At 56.5% G+C, this 22,369-nt stretch overlaps 1 protein-coding gene and 1 long non-coding RNA gene across 2 annotated transcripts in view; one reads left to right on the forward strand and one right to left on the reverse strand.

Moving 5' to 3' along the window:
• Positions 1–19,731, forward strand: part of LETM1 (leucine zipper and EF-hand containing transmembrane protein 1) — a 31,188-nt gene extending 11,457 nt beyond the window's left edge. The window contains 11 exon segments of the mRNA XM_082390873.1: positions 3,224–3,367; positions 4,042–4,179; positions 4,824–5,027; positions 10,474–10,593; positions 11,968–12,099; positions 12,417–12,569; positions 13,018–13,152; positions 16,132–16,266; positions 17,096–17,286; positions 18,334–18,472; positions 19,430–19,731. Of these exon segments, the coding sequence (XP_082246999.1) occupies positions 3,224–3,367; positions 4,042–4,179; positions 4,824–5,027; positions 10,474–10,593; positions 11,968–12,099; positions 12,417–12,569; positions 13,018–13,152; positions 16,132–16,266; positions 17,096–17,286; positions 18,334–18,472; positions 19,430–19,591 (1,653 nt within the window). The 3' untranslated portion in view covers positions 19,592–19,731.
• On the reverse strand, positions 8,741–10,467 carry LOC309628162. Its single transcript, XR_014244207.1, has 2 exons — positions 9,398–10,467; positions 8,741–8,876 (listed from the first exon to the last, which is right to left on the reverse strand). It is a non-coding gene; the product is annotated as an uncharacterized lncRNA (long non-coding RNA).
• Positions 19,732–22,369: the final 2,638 nt, after the last annotated feature.

Consider the following 22,369-nt stretch of genomic DNA (forward strand, 5'->3'; position numbering starts at 1 on the left):
TCACATCCCCTGCATTGGCAGGTGGATTCTTAACCACTGCGCCACCAGGGAAGTCCTCCTTTGGAGCTTTAATTGCTTGCTTAAGGTGCAGCATGTTGAAGGATTGACACCCTCACCATATGAGTGATTCTTTTAGAATGATTGAACTGCTAATCCATCCTTTTATGCCAAGTGCATTGTTGAAAGTTACCCCATGGTTTCTTTGAGTTGTCACAGATGAAGCTGTTGTTTCGTGACTTAGTTTCTGCCTTTGTTAAATTGCTCTCATCAGATCCTTGGTCCTTCATGCTGTCAAACCTCCTGCTCCCTTTCAGTCTGGGGACCCGGCCTAGCAGCAGTGACACCCCAGTAGCAATGAGCACCCCTGACTCCCAGCCCTTGGCGTCTAACCACCCCCATGAAGAGGAACCGGGGCTGTTTGGAAGCATAACTGGTCAAGGGCTGGGACAGCAGTGGTACTAGAATAACGTGTGTCAGAAAATAAGAAAAGACTGGAAAATAAACAATGGGGGCACTTCTGGGGATGGCCAGTGAAGAATAAAACGGGACTTTTTCCATTTCCCTCAGCAATAGTGTGTGGCTTCATATTTTTTATGGTATTGTGAATGGAATTTTTTCATTGTGGTAAAATACACAACCTAAAATTTACCCTTTTTAAGCATTCTAAGTATACAGGCTGTGGCATTAAGTACATTCACACTGTGGTAAAGTCGGTACCACCATCTGTCTCCAGAACTCTTTTCATTTCTTGTCATCTTCCTAAGCTGAAGCTGCACCTGTTAAATAACAGCTCCCCACCCCTTGCCCCCAGCCCCCAGCATCCATCATCTACTCTCTGTCTCTCTTACTCTGAACCCTTCAGGGCCCTCATATCAGTGGAATCACACAGGATCTGTGCTTTGTGACTGGCTGGTGTCACTGAGCAGAATGCCCTCAAGGTTCACCTTCGCCGTAGCAGGTGTCAGAATCTCCTTCCTGTTTTAAGGCTGAATGATATTCCGTTGTGTGTATGGACCACAGTTTGTTTATGCACCATCCATCCGTGGACACTTGGGTTGCTTCCACATTCTGTCTGTTGTAGGTAAATAGAATTTTAAAAATTTCACTTTCCATTCGTTTATTGCTCGTATATAGAAATACAGTTGATTTTTATATATTGATCTTGTATCTTGCAGACTTACCAAACTCAGTTTTTAGTTCTAGTATCTTTTTTGTAAATTCCATCAGACTTTTTATTAGGAACAGATTTTGGATTTTGTCAGATGCTTTTTCTGCATCTATTTTTTTTACTATTTTTAATTTTTTTGAAGTATAGTTGATTTACAATATTGTGTTAGTTTTAAGTGTACAGCAAAGTGATTCAATTATATATATATTTTTCAGATTATTTTTCATGATACAGGTTATTATAAGATACTGAATATAGTTTCCTGTGCTATACAGTAAATTCTTGTTGTTTATCTTTTCTGTGTCTATTTAGATGGTCGTATGGTTTTTTCTTTTTCTAGTTTTATTAACTAAATGGTTGATATTGTCAGATTAAATAAAAAAGCAAGACTGAACTCTGTGTACTCTACAAGGAACACATCTAAATGTAAAGACACAAATAGGTTAAAAGTAAAAGAATGGAGAAAGGTAAGTGGTGCTAACACTAGTCCAGGAAAGCCAACGTTAATATCAGACAAAGTCGATGTTAGAGCCAGGATTACCAGGGCAGAAGAGGTCACTCATGGTGACGAGAGGGTCAGGTTGCCAAGAGGACATGATGCTCCTAGACGCTTATACACTGGTCACAGGAGCTGGACGCTGACTCCGTGCGTGGAAAATGTACGGAAAAAGCAAATTTGTAGAAACAAATCAAATCCCTGTTTGCCTAGACCCCGGAGTGGAAGTGGAGGTGAACTGCAGATGGACACAGTGGGACTTTTTGTCACGATGAAAATGTTCTAAAACTGGATTTTAGAGATGGTTTCAGTCTATAAATTTACCAAAATTTATTGAATTACATACTTACAATGAGTGAATGTTATGGTACGTGAATTAAACCTCGATAGAACTGCTAAAGATAATTTAATGGAGGAATGTCAAAAAACATAGGCACCAACTTGAAGGGTCATATCCGGGATCATTTGAGCATAAAAATATAAATGATAATGAATTATAAACAAGTGAAAAACATGGGATTCCTTGAGTCCATTTTGATAATAAATAGAAAAATGAAGGTGCAAAGCGAGGTTGATAAATGGGGAGATGGGCTTGAGTTGGGAAATTGCTGTTTTGTGACCATCAGAGTAGAGGCTGGTTTGGGAGGAACCGCGATGAGTGTGTCTGGGGAGAGAGAGGGGTGTTTATTTGCGTGCTCTTGGGACGTCCCCTCACGAGTGGAGAGAACACCCTGTGCAGGGGATCACAGTGACCACTGTCGCAGGGTAGGTGACGCCTGATCCCCGGGAGGGCAACCGTCATGGAAAGTGGTGCTCCAGCCAGAAACGAGGCCCCTAATAGAAATGACGTCACCCCTCCAAAGACAGTCTCGTCAGTCACGGTGGAAACACAGCTGGTGACGCGGGGAGTGTAGTCTTGGCTGCTGTGCACCCCGGCGGTTCCGAGGGGCAGGAGCATGTGCTGAGTAGGCACTGGTGCAGGGGGCAGGTGAGCTGCCGGAGACCCGGCAGCGATTGTCCACTGTTCTCAGGGATTGTCGATTATTTCAAGTCGCAGATGTCTTTAATGTCATCAGCAGTGGTTTGTTTACATCAGTGAGGCACTTGGATTTTTTCCCTGATCACTGCTGTGTAGCATAGGCTTAAATCTAACCGATTGTGTCAGGGAGCACAAGAGAAGTGCCCCGCCAGCACGCGGCCCTCCTTTCCGCAGAGCGTTTGGAGTGCGTGGTGTGGCCGCAGCCTTCCCCGGAGGCCCTCGCTGCTGCCAGCAGTGGCCAGTCCTCCGGCTGTCAGTCTTGTCCAGCTGTCCGCCAGGCCGGTGGGCACCTGGCGGACGCCCTGGGGGGCGGCTCACTGGCAGCGTCCAGTGATGGGTGCCACTCCACGCGGGGAGGTGGCTTCCACCCAGCTTTTGTGAAGGCCGCCGCCTTGCGGTTTGGCCTCAGGGCGCCTCCGGAGCGCTGTCTGCTCCCTGCGAGGCGTCCGCTCTTGCTCCTGCGGACGACCGCGCGAGACATGCTCCCCGGTCACCCGCTGGTCCCTCCGCCCCTTTCCAGTTCCTCCGGATTTGTGCCGACCTCTTCCGCCTGGTGCCCTTCCTGGTCTTCGTGGTGGTGCCCTTCATGGAGTTCCTGCTTCCTGTTGCCGTAAAGCTCTTCCCCAACATGTTACCGTCCACGTTCGAGACCCAGTCCATCAAGGTGACCGGCTCGTTTCAGACCCAGTTTGAAAGCAGTTACAAGGCTGCATTGTTTTATGACTGACATTTCCGATGTTAGATGTTTTTAAATTTATGTTTTCTTCATAATTCAGTCATGCTGTGCTATGATTATTTAATAGATGCTGGTTTCAGGTTTGCTTCTCTTTAAATGTGTCTTAAATTCTAGTTTCTCTAGACCAGTGTTCCTTGAGCCACAGGTCGAGACCCATTCGTGGGGGGGCGAGACGGGTCTAGGGCAGGGTTGGCAGACTTACAGCCCACGGGCCATGCCAGCCCTGCCCCTTTTGGTCAGTAAGGCCTTCTGGGGACATGCATGCCCTGTCGTGTATGGATTGTCTGATGGCCTTCGTGTTTCACATGGCTCAGCCCACAGGGCCTAAAAGCTTTACAGGCCAGCTCTTTATGGAGTTTGCTGGCCCCTTCTCTGGCGGGGGGTGGGGAGGGTCACACAAATTTTTTAAAATTGTGAAATAGAAAGTTTCCAAACGCAGAGCTCGTGGGTGGAGGAAGTGCTGTTCAGGAGGCACCTGGCGGCGCTGGGCTGGGTGTACTTGCACTCCGTGCTGGGGCTCGAAGCAGCTGCCGGACCGGCGCCGTCCAGGAAGCCGCGCGGGGCGGGAACCCAGGAGTGCAGTGCCCTCTCTGACTTCGCAGGAGGAGAGGCTGAAGAAGCAGCTGCGGGTCAAGTTGGAGCTGGCCAAGTTTCTTCAGGACACCATCGAGGAGATGGCCTTGAAGAACAAGGCAGCCAAGGGGAATGCCACCAAAGACTTCTCCGTGTTTTTCCAGAAGGTGCTGTGATGCATCGCCCCTTGAGGCCTTGCCGCGTGGGTCCCCAGTGCTGGTTAGCGCCTCGGGGCTGCCTGCCTTATCTGGGGAGCGTGCCTTGTCTCCTTTCTTCCCTCCTTTTTACTGTGCACGATGGGGGCGGGGCTCCTGGAGGTCAAGCCTGCTGTCCCGAGAACGTGAACTGACGTTCACAAGCCCTGGCCTGGGTCTCCAGACTTTGCAGCAGCCCTGGGGGAGGTAGAGACCCCACAGGTGTGACCAGCAGGGGGCTGGGCTGGGAAGGAGGGGGAGACTGCCCCATAGCCACGTCCGCGGTGCGGGAGGAAGGCAAGGCCGCCCGCCAGCCCGGCGCGGAGAGGCCCCGGCCTCCTCCCGGCCAGCCGCCTCGGCTCCGCTGGCGTAGCAGACGAGGTCCAGGGGCCGGGTGCCATGTGCTGCGCGGACGCCTCACTCGCAGGAGCCCAGCCAGGCAGCGCCCAGGGCTTTGGGTCGCAGGGGCCACTCCCGGTAGGAGATGTGAGCGGAGCTGAGGGAGGGTGTGGGTGGCCCCTTCTGCTTTGTTTCCTGACTTGAGGCGTGTGGCCCGAGGCCATGGGGGTGCGGGGGACACAGCCCACCCGTGGTGACCCTTACGATGGCTCCCGCAGATCCGAGAGACGGGTGAGAGACCCAGCAACGAGGAAATCATGCGGTTTTCCAAACTGTTTGAGGACGAGCTGACCCTGGACAACCTCACGCGCCTGCAGCTGGTGGCGCTGTGCAAGCTGCTGGAGCTGCAGTCCATGGGCACCAACAACTTCCTGCGCTTCCAGCTCACCATGCGGCTGCGCTCCATCAAGGCCGACGACAAGGTGAGCGCCCACAGCCCGCTCCTGGGGTGAGTGCTGGGATCACACGGTCTCCAGCCGCCGTGACAGCACACCTTCCCGTGGTGGGACGTAGTTGCTGAAAAGGTGGATTCTAAAGACGGCCTAATGTTTCATTATACGAACGTGTCCTAGTTTATTAACCGTCACTTCAGCTAATCTGCTACCCTAAAGAACCCTCTAATAAATACCTATTAATGTGAATTTTGCCCCAGATCTTCGATAGGACCTATAAAAATAGTGACCTAGAATTGGGGCTCCTGAGTAAAAAGGGCAGGAGGCCAAAAGCAAGTCCTGGCCCGTGACCAGATTGCTCCGGAGCTGTGCCGCCTGCCTGCCCCCGTGCAGTGTGCACCCCGAGTGTGTGTGTCTGAAGAAGTCACAAAGCGTCCCTCGTTCTCCTTAGTGACGCTTCTTGCCTTGAAGTCTGTGGCGTCTGGTCTTGTGATAGCTGAACCAGCTTGCCTCTGGGCTGATCTTCCCTCTTGTTACTTACAGGCTTCCTGAATCCTCTCTGCCTTGTGTTTGTTACTGTTTTAATCTGCTCTGACGACCCTCTGTCTTAGATAGTTGGAGTATTTAGTCCATACTCTTTTCCTGTTTGTCCTATGTGTTTTATGTTCCACTTAATCTCCTTTCTTGCCTTCTTTCGGATTAATCAAATGTTTACTCTTCCATCCCCTCTCCATTAGCTTGTTCCTTATGTATTGTTTTAGCAGTTTCTCTAGAGTTTATAGTGAGCTTCCTCGACACACAGGAGTCTAATGGGACTGAGTGCTTTTCCTGCCACGCGCCACGTCCCAGCTGCACTCGCCCTCCCCCGCCTCTGTGTTGCATGCGCTTTTGCTCCTGAGTTGATGTGTGTGCACCACGTATTTACCCTCCTGACCCCCTTCCTTCCTTCCTGCATTTCCACCCAGGCCGTTTCCTCCACCTGAGGAGTCCCCTCGGTTCCTGTTTGTATGGATTTGTCTGTATTAACCTTCCATCCTGCAGGGTATTGCTGGGTATAGGACTCCAGGCTTGCAGTTCTTTTTTCTACATTTAAAGATGCCATTGAGTGCATGTCAGCTGGCAGGCCTATTACGGTTCCTTTGAAGGTGTCCACCTTTCTCCGGCAGCATCTGAGATGTTTGGATTTTGTTGCATCTTGTTTGGATTTTAGCAGCTCTACGGTAACGTCCCTAGGCGTGTCTGTGTCCGTGCTTATCCTGTTTCCTGGTTGTGACGCTTCCATCATTGTATTAAACACCACCCCCCACCCACCCCCGACGTGGTTTATGTTCCCCGTAGACTGCTCACGGCCCCTGCATCACATATGCTCTTCCCGTATTTTACATCCTTTTGTATGTTTAGTTTACTTATCCTCTCTTCTTCTTGGTCTGATCACTCTTAAACCCATCCTCCGAGATTTCCGTCTGCAGGTAAAACTGTCTCTCTTGTTCTCCAGAAGCAGATCATCACTGCATTTTGTAAGGATGAAGAGAAGTTGTCTCTCTGCTCTGCTGGAGAATCTGCCTTGCGGCTGCCCCTCCTCGGGAGAGGCAGCATGAAGGCAGGAGGCCTGGGTTGTGTCCTGGCCACTCACTAGCTTTGTGACCTTGAACAAGTCACCTCACCTCAGTGCTTCAGATTCCTATGAGGTGGGGCGGTGGCCAGACCTCTGCTGTTGAGAAGGTGGAGGGGGCATACTTTCCCCTGGACGTTAAATGGTAAAAAACATACATAAGATTCTGAAAAGTGGGGAGAAGCCCCTGGGACCCCAGGAATGACACAGGAGGTCTTTGTGCCTCATAGATCCAGCCATGGGGCTGAAGAAGCCAGAATCGCCAACGAGCACAGACTTTAGAATCCCATCCTGTGGTCAAAGGAAAGGAACGGGGCCACCTAGCAGGACAGAAGACTTCAGAGAGTGACTGCTCTGCTCCAGCCAGACACCACAGGAAACAGTGTCTCCCCCACCCCGACCCCCCCCCCCCCCGGACCCACACACACACAGTGGCAGCGGGGCTGGGACCGCCACCCTCAGGCTGTAGCAGCTGGGATGGTATCGGGGAAGGCCTCGAGGAGCTGGCTCTTTCATCCCCGGCCCCCCGCCCCCTGTGGTGTCAGTAGAGACCAGCAGGGGGCCTGGCCTCCACCCGCACCTGACAGTCCCAAGACGCTCTCCATACTTCCCTGCTGGAGTGGTGTCAGGAGGGGCCGGTACGAGGTTCTCCTGCCCCTCCCAGCCAGGGAGGCGTGCGGGGCCTAGCGGGGAGCCCAGACTCCACCCACCCCTCCCAGCAGACTCAGAAGTACCTCTGCCCCTGGCCTCAGTGGAGGCCAGATCTCACCTGTTCCAAAACGTACCCGGGATGTGATTTGCCATGACTGAGTGATGTCACAGAGAGCTCAGGGCCATTGGAAGGAACTTGTGCTCACAGTTCCCCAGAAACGGGGACCAGGAGGTGAGGGGAGGGAGGAATCGAGACTCGGCCTTCATCACTGGTGCGGCGGGAGTGGTCAGCTGAAGACGGTTTTGATTGGGCAGGACGTGAAGCAGAGGTCAAGGCTTGTGGTTGGAGGATTTGAAATATGATTTTCGCACGCCCAGGAAAGCCAGGCTGCCGGGGAGATGTAAACAACTTTGTCGGTTAGTTTGGATCAATAGATGCCAGATTGTTGGGCTTCCCTGGTGGCGCAGCGGTTGAGAATCTGCCTGCCAATGCAGGGAACACGGGTTCGAGCCCTGGTCTGGGAAGGTCCCACATGCTGCGGAGCAACTAGGCCCGTGAGCCACAACTACTGAGCCTGCGCGTCTGGAGCCTGTGCTCCGCAACAAGAGAGGCCCGCGCACCACAATGAGGAGTGGCCCCCGCTTGCCGCAACTATAGAAAGCCCTCGCACAGAAACGAAGACCGAACACAGCCAAAAATTTAAAAAATAAATAAATAAACAAATCCTTTATTAAAAAAAAAGGAATATCAGTATCAACATAAATAGTTCTATTAAAAAAAAAAAAAATAGATGCCAGATTGTCAATTACACAACCTGTAAACGTTGGGTAGTACACCCCCATGCCAGAGCACTGTCAAGAGGAAGCCAGTTAGGATAGAAGATTGAAGTGAGCTCCAGAATCTCATCACATAATACCCAAAATGTCCAGCTTCAGTTGAAAATCACTCCTCACGCTGAGAACCAGGAGGACCCCAAAGTGAATGAAAAAAGACAATCAGTGGGTGCTAGTGCTGAGAGGACCGAGAAAATGGATCATTCTGACCGTTGGCCACTTCCCAGATTCAGTAAAAAACATACATCTACAGATTTAAGAAACTGAGTGAACCTCAGACAGGATAAACACAAATCCACACGAAGACACATAGTCAAATGAACAAACGTGAAGGACAAAGAAATAATTTTGAGGGACTTCTCTGGTGGCGCAGTGGTTAAGAATCTGCCTGCCAGTGCAAGGGACACAAGTTCGGTCCCTGGTCCAGGAAGATCCCACATGGCGCTGAGCAACTAAGCCCGTGCACCACGACTACTGAAGCCCTCGCGCCTAGAGCCCGTGTTCTGCAACAAGAGAGGCCACTGCAGTGAGAAGCCCACGCACCGCAACGAAGAGCAGCCCCCGCTCGCAGCAACTAGAGAAAACCCGTGCGCAGCAACGAAGGCCCAACGCAGCCAAAAATAAAAATAAATAAATTTATTTTAAAAAAAAATGAAGAAGAAATAATTTTGAAAGCAATGAGAGAATGGCATCTTACCTGCAAGAAAAACAATTCAAATGACGGTGCATTTCTCATCAGAAACCATGGAGGCCAGAAGGAACTGGAAAGTATTTTTTGTGTGCTGAAAAAAAAAGAACTGTCAATTCAATCCTAGATTCAGCGAAAATAAAAAAGATAAAAACGAGGGAGAAATCAAGGCATTCTCAGGTGAGGGAAAACTATGACAATTTGTCACCAGCAGAGCTGCCCTAGAGGAACCTTGGGGCGTCAGGAAGAAAGAACACGACAAGCACCAGGCTTTGCTTCTGCTTGTGTGTCTTCTAAGTAAAGTGTGATGGTGGAGGCAAAAATGGGGCACTGTGTGATGTGGCTCTGTGTCAGTAGGTGACATTAGGACGAGCTCAACAAGTGGGGGAGGACAAAGGGGGGAGGCCACCACGTCCCCTCCATGACGAGGTAGGTGCGTCATGTGATACCAGAGCAGCCCCTGAAAATGGACGCAGAGATGTGCCCAGAAGCGCAGGAGACAAGTGCAGATGGGATCCACGTGCCCCACGGGAAGATGGGGAAAGGAAACAACCCAGATGTCCTTCACGGGGTGAACGGTAAAATCAGGACGTTTGTACCATGCAGTGTACTCACTGATAAAAAGGAGTGGATTATTCCTACACACAACTGCGTGGGTCCTCAAGGAGTCCCAAAAGGTTATGTGCTGTGCAGTCCCATTCCTGTAATGCTCTTCAAATGACAGAATTACAGGGATGAAGAGCAGACTGGTGGTTGGTTCCCAGGGGTCAGGAGGGGGTGGGAGTGTCTGTGAAAGGGCGTTGTGAGGTCCTCGTGGGGACAGAGATGTTTTCTGCCTGGACTGGCTCGGCATTGCGTCCCGGCGGTGGTTTGATACTGTATGTTGTAAGGTGTTACCATGGGGAGGAACCGTAGGACTGCACGTCCATCTATGGTTGTCTCAGAGTTGATGCAGGTAGCGGTCGTGTCCTCCTCACAGGGTCACTGGGGGGTTTAAATGGGGGGAGCAGGTGGCACTGTTGCCCTTTGTTCCTCCTCTCCTCTCCCCTTGTCCCTGCACGGTGCAGGACGGGAGAAGCAGGGGGTTCGGGCAGCAGGGCAGCTCCCTGGGCAGAGAGCAGGCCCTGAGTGGGTGTCTTCGCATCTCGGGGTGGGTCCTGGCTGTTGACCCTAGGGTCCCACCCTCTCAGACGGTCTGATCACTGCAAACCGGGAGCCGGGGCCTTGGTAGTGGGGGTTTATCTTGTGTTTGGCGAAGCATAACAGGAAGGTGGTTTCTTTCTTTTATAAATGTATTTATTTATTTATTTTTGGCTGCACTGGGTCTTCACTGCTGCGCGCGGGCCCTCTCTAGTTGCAGCGAGCGGGGGGTTGCAGAGCACGGGCTCTGGGCGTGCAGGCCTCAGCAGCTGTAGCACGCAGGCTCAGCTGTTGTCGCTCTCGGGCTCCAGAGCGCAGGCCCAGCAGCTGTGGCGCATGGGCCCAGCTGCTCCGTGGCATGTGACATCTTCCTGGACCAGGGCTTGAAGCCATGTCCCCTTCGTTGGCAGGTGGACTCTCAACCACTGCGCCACCAGGGAAGCCCAGGAAGGTGGTTTCTAATCAGACACTTAGTTCCCAAGCGTGTGAATGCAGACAGCACAGACCCGTAGTGACCCTTCAGGAGGTAATTGGCTGGCTTCCTTTGACAGCTGATCGCTGAGGAGGGGGTGGACAGCCTCAACGTCAAGGAGCTACAGGCGGCGTGTCGGGCGCGAGGCATGCGGGCCCTGGGCGTCACGGAAGACCGTCTGCGGGACCAGCTGAAGCAGGTGCGTGCGGCGTGGTGGGGGGCCCTTGCGTCCCAGCAGGAGGTGGGAGGCTGCTCCGGCTCAGCTCCCACCTGGGCCGGGGCCTGTGTGCGCTCCGCACGCGGGGGCTGCCCGCCGCTCCCGGGTGCCGCTCCGATCTCCCTCCCGGCTCTTGGTTGCTGTTGGTGTGCTTGCTGTTCCCTCCGCCCGGTCTTCTGTGGACACACGAGGACGAGGTCAGCTTCCTTTGAAGTTCCAGTACGGCTCTCAACTGAGGCCAGGGGTGTTTGGGGAAGTAGGACCCAGGCCAGGCCGACCTCCGAAGCCCCTGCTCTTGGCAGCCTGGGTTTGAGTGACCCTGCCTTCTCCGGCCGCTCAGAGGGGCCCTCGGGCAGAAGCCAGGGGCCGGCTCTGCAGGGCCACAGGCCTGCCCCGCCGGCATGGGTCTGAGTGGATGCGATGATGGGTAGGCAACAGTCACAGCAACTCAGCCTTCATATCGGAAGGAGCAGGGCGCCAGCTGGGCACCCCCCTCGGGTTGTCTTCCCAGTGTAGACAAAGATCTGTTGACACCCGCTGCCCCCCTGCTGACACAGACGGTGCTTAGTGGGCAGTACGTTCTTGTCCCTGTCTTCACTGACCTTGTCTCCGAAAGGGTCCCCTCGCAGACCCTCCTCTGTGAGGGGCGCCCTGGGTCCGCCTGGGCTGGAGCACACCTGGGGCACTCGAGTGCGGGGCGCTGTGCCAAGGGATGTCAGGAATCGGGGTATTTTGGTTTCCAAGGACTCAGGTGTCTTCCTTCTCTCATCGTTTAACCCATGCTCGGCATTTTCTCCCCGTTCTGGGAGTTCTTCTCGTCCCATCTTTTGTCCTGTGTCTACTTTGTGTCCCAGCATCGTCGGGGTCCTTTTTGTCAGTTTGAACATTGCCTTTGTGTCACTAAAATAGCCTCAAACAGCGCCCAGCTCACGGTAGTTGTGCAAACCTCAAACGCCAAATGAATTCACCAGTGCCACCTTTGGAGTTTCTGTGTCATTGTTAAGTGAAGAACTTTGGGAACAGAACCTGGCCGTCTCGCTCAGTGTTTTCCAAGCCCTGCGGCCTCGCTGGGGGGGTGTCTCCTTCTCACTTGACCAAGGTGGGCACAGGGCATTAGCACAGCAGTAAATAGGCCTTTCGGAGCTTGCGGTGTCTCTCGGGAGAACTCGCTTGGGAGAACTCGCTTGGGGGACGTAGGGGTCCGCCCACTCAGGTGCCGCTGTGGTGGTTGCCACCAGTCTCCTCCTCCTCCCCCTCCCCTCCCCTACGCAAACCGGAAGCCCTTGCCCAGGTCGCAGGAGATGTGGGTGGGACGGGGCCGTCGGGTGAGTCCGGGTCTCTGCCTCCCACTTGCAGTGGCTGGAGCTGCACCTGCACCAGGAGGTCCCGACGTCGCTGCTCGTCCTGTCCCGGGCCATGTACCTTCCTGACACCCTCTCGCCCGCCGACCAGCTCACGTCCACCCTGCAGACCCTCCCGGAGATTGTGGTGCGTGTTGCGAGGTCCCCTCTGCTGCTCACTCTGCCGGGGGCCCTCTCCCTTCTGGGGGAGCCCCTGGACCCGCCGCTCACCCCCTCTTTTCTTTCTCGTCTGTCCTCTGCACGCTGAGGGCCCTGCGGTGCGTGCAGAAGGTGGCCCTTGGGGTCCTCAGGGCGTTTCCCAGCAGCCGGGGCTCCTGCTCCTCGGAGAGCAAGCCGTGATGGCCACGACGCCCCGAGACCCGGGCCGGGCGCCGCGTGGGCCGCTCTGGCGGGGGCGCGCCTGCTCCGCTTCCAAGCGCGCTCACGGGCGTCCCCTCCCTGAAGGCGAAGGAGGCCCAGGTGAAGGTGGCCGAGGTGGAGGGCGAGCAGGTGGACAACAAGGCGAAGCTGGAGGCCACGCTGCAGGAGGAGGCGGCCATCCGGCAGGAGCATCGCGAGAAGGAGCTGCAGAGGCGGTCCCAGGCGGCGGCGGCGGCGGTGAGCGGGCCGGGGGCGGGGCGGGGCGGGGCCCGCGGGTGGGTGGGGTGGGGCGAGGCCGGTGGGTGGGGTGGGGGCACAGCGAGGCGGACGCACTCTTCCCTCTTGCGGCTCGGGCGCCAGTCAGTGCAAGCGGCCAGCCCGGCCCTGAGGCCCTGAAGCTGAGGTTTGAGGCCGTGGCGACTTCACCGAGGCCTCCGGCGGCCCTGTAGACGCTGGGGTGTGGATGCAGGAGCTGCGTGACTGCGCTCATTACGCGCTGCGCCCGCGTGGAGGGTCCTGCGGCGGAACCTGGCGGAGGCAGACCCCGCTGCCAGCCGGCCGGGCTCTGTGGACCTTGCCCCTCACTTGGCGGCCCTCTGGCCAGCGGCACGTCTGCCGGTGTGGATTCCCGGGAAGGCCGCGGTCTGACGCGTGGTGCTGAGCCGGCAGCGGCCTTGCGTTTCAGAAGGAAGTGGAGCCTGAAGTGGTGGCAGAAGGTGCCTCCGGGAGGCTGGTGGCCGAGCCGCAGCCGGAAGAGCCTGATGTGACCCTGCCGTCCGAGGCCCTGACGGACAGCGCGCCCGTCCTGAAAGGCTTGAAGGTAACGGCGCCCGCCTGGAGGGAGCGGTGTTGGAGCCGCGCCGGAGGGCCAGCGGGCCCGCCTGCAGGGCGGGGGCTCCCGAGGAAGCGGGGCCGGAAAGCCGCAGCCTGGCTTCTCAGGGTGGCGGTGGATGGTCGTGGGGCGAGGAGAGCGAGGCCGGGGAGGGGGAGGCGGCCCTGCCCTGGCTCCGGCCCCTGTGCTCTGCGTGGCAGGGCACCCAGCGGGGAAGCCCCCTTGCTGCCCCCTTCCCAGCTGCCCGGCGCAGGGAGCCCGACGTGCTGTGCGCGCTGGGGGTGCTCGCGTCTGGCAGCCTCGCCGTCGTGGTCGTAGCCCATGTTCCTCGCGGGACGCCTTCTGCCGGCGGAACCGCCAGGTGGCCCCTGGCACACGGAGCATGATGGGCAGAGCAGCTTCTGAAGGCGTGTTGGGTGGAGGATGTGTTTGCTAGACGGGCAGCGGCAGCGTCGGGCAGCTGGAGTAGGAGACAGAAAGCAGGACGGCATCTTGATGTCTGGGGACTCCCAGCGAGGTCACGGGGTGGGGCGGGCAGGGGACCACCGCATTCAGAGGTCGGAGGGGGGACGAGGCCATGGTGGGGGGTGCGTGTGAAGTCGAGTGTGTTGATACCTGGGTGGAGGGGTGGGCTTCGTCACGTGTCCTGAGGGCCGGGTGGATGCGGCCTGGGGACTGACCCCTGATGGGCCCCGTGGGGTCACTGGAGGTGGAGAGAAGGGCCCCACTGCAGGGCCTCAGGGAGGAGCCTTCTCCAGTCCTGTGCGTAGGAGGGGACCCTGAAGAGGGTGCAGGGCGGGGAGGTCAGGTCTCGGGGAGGAGCCAGGCTGTTCGTATGAGAAGAGAAAGCATAAAGCATCAACACCGGGGGTCTTGGTGAAGGGAGCTGTGGGCTGCAGGGCTGGTGTGGTGTGGTGGACAGGGGCTGGCATAGCCTGGGATAAGCCCGGTGAGCCTCTGTTCACCTGGTGATGGCCCAGGAGACAGACAAAGACCCACACACTCTGTCACTGATAGGAGGCTGGGAGGAGGAGGGTCCCGGGAGCCCGGGCTGACCTAGGCTGGGAAGGGTCAGGAACCAAGGTACCAGGGTCATTTTGAAGGCGGTTTGGGGCTGAGGCCGGGAAGCTGAACAGAGGCGGGGCCTGGTTGGGCCCATGGAGCGTGGTCTGGGAGAAGGGATCACTCGTCAGCAGTAGGGCCAGGATGGTTAGTTGTCTCCATGGAAACGGATGCGTCCCATTTCCAGTGGATTAAAGACTTAGATGTGAAAGGACAGTTAAACTCTCCGGAGAGCTTATGAACTAAGGACCGCCAAGGATTTCTTAGCAAGGAGCACAAACCTTTAAAAACTTACACTGAAGAACCTTGGTTTGTTGGAAAGATGCCACAGAGAGTGGGGGCACCACCATTTCCTATTTGTAGCGCAAGCCTGGGTCTTATCGGTATTGACCATCCACTCGGACAGAGACCTGAATAGCTCTAGGAAATTGAGTTTGTAGCTGAAGAACCTCTCCACAGGGAAAGCTCCAGACCCACATGGCTTCAGGGGTGAAGTTGCTGATGAGTCCAAACATGTAAAGAATAAATCCTTCCCGTGCTGCACAAACTCTTGGCAGAAAGTTGAGGAGAAGGGGATATTCTGAGATGAGCATCCCCTGATGCCAAAACCAGATGGATAGGAGACAGCTACAGACCAGTAGTATCTGTCCTGAACACAGGTGTGAAATTCTCCACAAGTTTGTAGTAAGTGAAATGCAGCTGTTCTGTAGACAGGATAATACACTGTGACCTCATGGGGTTTGTCCAAGGAATACAAAAAAATTAGTCAATGTAACGAACACATTAACAGCCTCAAGAGAAAAACCATGTATGATCATTTCAATAGATGCACAAAAAGCGCTTGGCAGAATCCAGCATCTCTTCTCAATTAAAAAGGTCTCTCAGCAAACCAGTGGGAGTGAACCTTCTCAACCCCACGTAAAGCAGCCAGAGTGGCACCTGTGGTCACAGGATCCCTAACGGTGGCACGGGCGTCTACTCTCACCACCGGTTCAGCATCGGACTGAGGGTCTGGCCAGGATGGTTAGAAAAGAACAAGTAAAATCACACAGAAGTGAAACTCTTTATTCACGGATGACATGAGCACCTAAAAGGTCGTTGTACTTCTTTGTACTAGTAGTGAACAGTCAAGTTGAAATTCTAAGAAACATATCACACAATAGTACCCAGAAAGTGAACTACTTAGGGATAGATTTGAAAGTAGATATGAAGACCTGTACAGGATGCTGTAAAATGTTGCTGAGGTAGATTAAAGCAGTAAATAAATGGAGAGCTTCACTGCACTCGTGGATGTGAAGACTCGGTGTTGGTAGGATGTTAATTCTCCCCAGCCGATCTGTGTATTCAAGACCATCAAAATCCCAGCAGGCTTTGTTGTTGACATTGACAAACTTACTCTAAAACATATATGGAAATTCAGAGGACCTAGAATAGCCACAACGATGGAGAAGCAGGTTTGGTGTATCTGCGGATGGAATCGTACACGGCGGTCAGAAGGAACACACCGTCACGTGGGTGAATCTCAGGGTGACGGAGCTTGAGCCGTTTGACACCGTTTGTCAGAATTCCAGCAAACGAGGCTGTCGTGACAGAAGGCAGGCCAGTGGGGGTGGGGACGTAGGCACGAGGAAACCTTCAGGGTGACGATACTTCTCTGTCGGGTGGTGGTGACTCCGTGGGTATACACATCTGCCGGACACATTTGCACAGGTGCGCTCGGGTGCAGGAGGCCCCTCGGAGAGCGAAGACGGTGACTGCACGTGCCTGTCCCGTCGCCCAGAGCCCGAGACTGGCAAGCGCAGTGCGGACACAGGACACGGATAGAAAAGTGGCCAAGCCTTCGGGGGAAAGCCAGTTACTCCCCTTCATGTAGGGTTTCGGTTTGCTTGTTTATTTTCTTGCCAGGAAGAGGAAATAACTCAGGAGGAAATTGACATACTCAGTGACGCCTGCTCGAAACTGAAGGGGCAGAAGAAATCCCTGACGAAGGAGAAGGAGGAGCTGGAGCTGCTGAAGGAGGACGTCCAGGACTACAGTGAGGTGCGGCGGGGCGGGGGCGGCGGGGATGGCGGGGCAGGGCTGCGGCTACAGACAAGAGTAAACCCAGGCTGCATCGGGCCCCCGAGTATTCAGTGATGCCTCCATCAGATAAGGGATAAGCTGGCCAGATGGTCTTTGGGGAGAAAACTGAATTTAAGTAAATCTTATTCAGTAGCTTTTCCAGTCATCCCACTGGGTCACTTTCCCCTGGAATGCTGGCCATTCGCCCTTGTCGATGACACGCATATATCTTTTTAGTTTCTAAACCTATGAAGGTATCAGATGAACAGTCTGGTCACTTGGTATATGAAATCTTATTTTTGTTCATGATTCCCCAAAAGAGATTTCTTTCTTACTTACTAGTTATTTATTTATCTATTTATTTATTCTAAGATTGGTAAAAATAATCTGCTATTTTCTGAACTTTGTCGTGGCAGCCCTCTTGTGTGGGTTCTCTAGTCCCCACCTCACCTCCCGTTCTTCCCTGTAACGCTTGCTCATAGGGAAAACCACAAGTTGGAATTTAAGAAGGCACTCACCATTCCTGGATTCTCTCACTGTCAGGAAGAAAGTCGGGGTTCAGGACAGAGTTCATTTCCTTTGCTACAAAAACAGTGCCTGAGTTTGCAAAGATAAGAACCAGTTTGCATGATAGACGGCAGTAAGCCTGCTGCTTTGTGGCTCGGGTTAATGGGACTGCTCCCGCACAGCCTAGACCTTCCCACCTTGATGATGGCGTCTGGGTTAATCCAGTTACTTCTGCAAGGTGAACTGAAGGTTTCTTTTTTAGTTTTAAGGCAGTCTTTTTACAAGCAAATAATTTTATTAGGACCTGCAGGAGATCAAGAAGGAACTTTCAAAGACTGGCAAAGAAATCTACGTGGAAGAGTCTAAAGCCAGCAAGAGGCTGACGAAGCGGGTGCAGCAGATGATCGGGCAGATCGACAGCCTGCTCACGCAGCTGGAGGCCGACCAGAAGGCTGGCAGGCTAGGCCCGGCCGCCGAGGGCTCGCCTGCGGGGTGAGTGGGCGACGTGGCCGCCGGGGGCCTGGGGTCCGGGAGGCCCAGGGCCTTTCTGACCAGAGCGTGTTTCTCAGCTTTGGTGACCAACCGCCCCTCCCCTCTGACCTAGCGGCTGCAGCCAGAACCAAGGTGTCCCCACTTCTCCACGACACTGTCACTGAAGCGGCCCCAAGTTGGGTCTTCCCTGCACGCGCGCACGCTCACACACATAAGCGCACGCACACACGGTGCTGCGCTGTCAGCCCACATCTGGAGGACCTCAGCTGCAGCTGCCTGCTCTCCCTGTGTCCACCCCCCTGCCCCCAGCTCTCTCCAGGCTGTCGTCACCGGTCCTTCCAGAGTGTCCTTCGGATCACAGCTCCCTTGGGAACCGCCAGCCTCTCCCTGTCCCTTCTCCCCTCCCTCCAGCCTCCTCTCTCTTCCTGAACCCCTACACGCAGGCAACTCAATAATGACCCCCTGCGCGGGGGGCCGGCTCTGCACTGGGACAGTGGCCGGCGGGGGCCAGCGTCGTGTGAGTGGCTGCGGGGCGAATGAAACCCCCCCAGGCGGGAGCAGCTGACGCTCGGCACTCCCGTGGGCCAGGCACCGCACCGCGAGCGCCCACGTCTCCAGGGGGCGGGCGGGCGGGCTGGCTGCAGGGCCCTGCTGTCCTCAGGTTGGCGGCCCTTCCCCCTGGGCGAGGCCAGTGTCCCCTCTTGGATTGACCTGCTGTGCTGTGTGGGCCCACCTGGCCTCACTGGTCGGAGGGCAGTGTGGCCGTACTCAGCCCCTCCCACCCTGACCAGGGCGCAGGCAGGCCTAAGGGACCCGGTGGCCTCATCCCCACTGGAGAGGCCGGGCTTGCTGGGCGGCTGCACACGCACAGGAGACCCTGGACGGGGCGGTGGTTTCTGTTTCTGTGTCCGAGTCAGCTGGGGGTTCCCAGAGGACGGGGCGAGGGAGCTCTGGAGGGAGGGGCTGTCTGGGGCAGGTCTGACCCACGGGGCCCCAGTGAGGCTGGAGGGGGCGCCAGCTGTGCCGCATGCGGGCTGTGTCCCCCAGGGAGACCGTCATCAGCGTCGCTGAGCTCATCAGTGCCATGAAGCAAATCAAGCACATTCCCGAAAGCAAGCTCGTCAGCTTGGCCTCGGCCCTGGACGAAAATAAGGATGGCAAGGTCAACATCGACGACCTTGTCAAGGTGGGTCGTGGGGGTCTTGCTGGGAGCCTTTTCCACCTGTGCGTCCACCCGAGAGGCCCCTGGGGCTGGTCTCGCCCTCGCCGCGAACACAGAGCGGAGGCAGGGCAGTGAGGCCGTCCGTCCGGAGCAGGCCACCTGCTCTTGCCTGGATGCTTGGCTTCGTCTGCAGAGCACGGTGTTGGGGTGGCTGGGCCGTGGCAGCCCGGAGGGGACGCGTGCGGTCCTCGGGGCTGGGCCTCAGGACCCCTGGGGGCCGCCTGAGGCCTGAGAGGGTGCCGGGAGCTTGGGCAGCCCAGGAGACCTGCACGGGGCTCCGCCTTCACAAGGATGGCTGTGGGCTCTGGCGTTGCTGTGGAGAGCACACCTTCGCCGGCGGCTCTCGTGGCTCCAGGGTCTCCAGCCCGTCGGGGACTTTCCACTCAAACGTCTACCCAGAATGTCAGCGGACGTCACTTTGGTCGGGAGCACGGCCTTCCCCGCTCGTGGGCCGAGCGCCGTCACCCTAGCGGCAGCAGTGGCTGGGCAGGGCCCGTCGTCTGGGGCCCCTCCTTGGCGCTCACAGCGCTCTGCCCGAGCAGGGCCCGGCCCGGCAGCCTCTCTGTGTCGTCCGGCCCACCTTCCTGCAGCCCTGGGACCTGAGGGAGGCACAGCTGGTGCCCTCGCCTGGGCCTGCAGACCGTGGGCCTCCTGCTCTCCGAGCCCCGCTCCCTGGCGGCTCATAGCCTGGTCTGGGGCTGTGGAGCCTGTTGGCTCTGTGCGGGTGGGGGTCTGGCCCTCAGAAGACCGGGGAAGATGGAGGACCAAGGGCCCCTGGCGGGACAGCGCGGCGGACGGGCGCCAAAGGCCATTCCAGCCTGGTGGCCGTGTGCCGTCTGCCCTCCGTGTCCTGAGGGGAGATTTCATGCTGTGAGGGGGCAGAGCCACCTCTGAGGCCCTTGTCCCTTCCCGTGTGTGCAGGTGATCGAGTTGGTGGACAAAGAAGACATTCACATCTCCACCAGCCAGGTGGCTGAGATCGTGGCCATGCTGGGGAAGGAGGAGAAGGTGGAGGAGAAGGAGAAGGCCAAGGAGAAAGCCGAGAAGGAGGCCGAGAAGGAGGCCGCGGAAGTGAAGAATTAGGGCCCGCCCGGCTCTCAGGTGCCTTGGTGGCCCTTCGTGCGTCTGCCGCAGCAGTCCTAACGTGACGGTGATTGCTTTGAAGTGATTCTTAGAGACAGGTCTAATATTTTGTCTGGAATAAATGAGAAACTTCAGAATCAGTCATTTTTGATTTTCATCATTCCACGAAGATTCAGTCAGTCTGGAATCCCTGAACCCCGCCAGGGAGTCTGCTCTGGACTCACGCGGTGGCCCGGTGCCGTCGCGGTCCCAGCTGTGGCAGGCAAGCGTGCGGCCTGCCGGCAGCGGGGCGTCGTGGCCCTGCACAGCCCCCTGGGCTCCTGAGGCGGCTCGGGCGTCCCCACGTGTCCCCTGGCGGTGTCTGCTGCGGGAGGCAAGAGGACCGGCCGCGTGGACTCCCCGTGCCCGTGGAGCCCCAGGCGTGGGATTGGAGTCGTGCAGACACAGCCGCCTCGGCCCGGAGAGGATACTTCGTGCGTCGTGGGCTTGGATTCCCACAGATCAGCGTGAATGGGAGCCACGCGTGCGCGCTCCCAAGCTCACACCCGTAGCGAGTGAGCGAACATGCCCGTCGTCCCCGTGGCCTCCGGAGGGCCGCGTTCTCTGACGGGGATGTCAGGTCTCCTGCAAGTTCGCTCTTAACGTGTGTATCCGAGCTCTTTCTTGAGTTCCCTTTGATTCTCACCTAACCCTAACCACTTAACTGGTACAGAATTTCCTCACATGACAGTCTGCCTACCTGAGTAAATCCAACGTAAATTATGCTGGGAGAGGTGCTAATGAAGCCCTGGAAAATGAAGCATCTCACGTGCAGTAATTTGTTGTGCTTTTAGAAAGTTTCCTCATTTGGGGTGTTAGCGCCTCACCGCCCCCGTGGGTGTTCGGAGCGGGTTTCGCTGCACGTCCGGTGACGGGTCCACAACCGGCAGCTCGGGGAGGCCGGTGCTCCATGGCGGGGCGGTGGGGGGGGGGGGGCGGCCTGCGGCCCCAGCTCTGTTCGGCTGCTCCTGCGAAGGCTGGGTCAGGTACGGCAAGAACGTTCTTTGGGGGAAAACAAACATAGGAATCGGAAGACGTGGGCCTAGAGTGGCCAGATGAGCTGAGGGAGGACGACGATGAGATGATAGCTTCCAAGTTACTTGAAACTTTTTACTCAGCCGCTAAAGAAGAAAACTAGACAAAATAAGAAGATTCTGTATTCTCAGATGTAAACCTTCGTAAAGGGACAGTGGGTTCTAAAGGGTTCCTAGTTCAGTTATTCAAGAGGCATGTTCCCCATGCTTAGTCGATATTTATGAGTTATCTCACGCGTGTTTTAGTGGCCTGCTTTTCCGCTGCGAAAGTGTGCTTGCTCGTGAACTTCGTGGTAGCCGGCGTGCCGCGGACGGGGTCGTCCTTCCCGCCTCCGTCCTCACCTCGCTGCCTTCGCTAGGCGCCTGGGGTGTCCCCGTCGCTGCTGTCGCACACCCTGCCCCCCCCCGCCCTCCCAGATCGTGCGTGTCTGCGCCCCCAGTGCAGCGGGACCCTTCGCTGGTGTTTGTACCGTGGGCCACGGTCTGCTGCAGGCTTCCCCCTTTGCGTTGCTTGTTTTTACTGTCCTGAACTTTATTTATTGCCGCTGAGAGGAGTGCCCGGGTGCAGGTGTAAGGAACGCGGCGTAAGCTGTAAGGTGTAAGGTGTGGGCACGAGAGTCTCGTGTGGCGAGCGAGGCGTCAGGGCTGCCGTCTGTTGACTGAGCGCCCGGTGCCTGCGCCCGGCCTTCCCGAGCTTTCTCAGGAGGGCGCCTGCGTCCTCGGGATCTGTGACGCGGAATGGGAATTCTTCCTTCGCTCCACCTAAACACCCGTTTTTTCATTAGGGATTCAGGAAATTGGCAAGTGGCTTCCAGAGTCGCTTTGGAGTATCAAAATCCAGGCTTTAAAAAGGAAGGGCACCTCGTAATTTGCAAAGAAGAACCTCCGGGCGGTGATCCTCACAGCGGGCCCTGGGCCGCTGGCGGCTCTGTCTCCGTGTCCGCCAGGGGCCCAGGGCCGGCTTCGCCTGAGGGCCGCCTCCTTGGGCTGTGTGTAAACACCTTTTTTAGAAATAGTGTTTTTATTAAAATATCAAATTCGTGTTCCTGGAACAGCTCAAAGCCAGATTTGTGAACCGTGTGGCCCACCGGCAGTCAGGGCGGGAAATGGCAGAGCTGTCTGAGCGTCTGGTCCCAGCCTCGCGGCAGGAAGCGTGACGAGAGGGCCTTCCAGCGCTCTGGCCTGGCCTCTGGTGTCCCCTTGTGCTGTGACCGCGTGCCCTGCCCGTCCCCTCAGACTGTGCTGGTGACGAGGCAGTCGAGTTGATGTAAGGAGAAGGTTGAATAAAGCGCTGTCGTGATGGTCTGTCTGCCCTGTGACGGTCTGTCTGTCAGGTCGGCGAGGCAGCCACTGCCTGGCCAGGCTCTCCTCTCCCCGACCCTCAGTGGCCCCGGGGTGCGGGGTGGTCCCTGGTGGGCAGGGCTGGGACCCTGGCCAGCCCTGGAGAGTGGGATTCTGTTCTGAGAGACTGAGGGCCCCTGGGGTCAGGGACAGCACTGCCTCCCCGGCCCTCATCTCTGGGCCCCGGGGGGGCGGGGGGGGCCCCTACCCTGGGCAGAGAGCTGAGGCCCAGCTGGGAGGGCCGCCAGGCAGAGGGTCCAAGGAGCAGGACAGGCGCAGCGTCCTACCTCCCCATCCTCCCAGCGTGGACAGACCGCCCCCCCGTGAGCTGGGATGTCCAGCCTATCTCAGGCGGCCTCACCCC

Source organism: Balaenoptera borealis, assembly GCF_965194805.1.
Source record: "Balaenoptera borealis genome assembly, chromosome: 4".
Classification (NCBI taxonomy): Eukaryota; Metazoa; Chordata; class Mammalia; order Artiodactyla; family Balaenopteridae; genus Balaenoptera; species Balaenoptera borealis.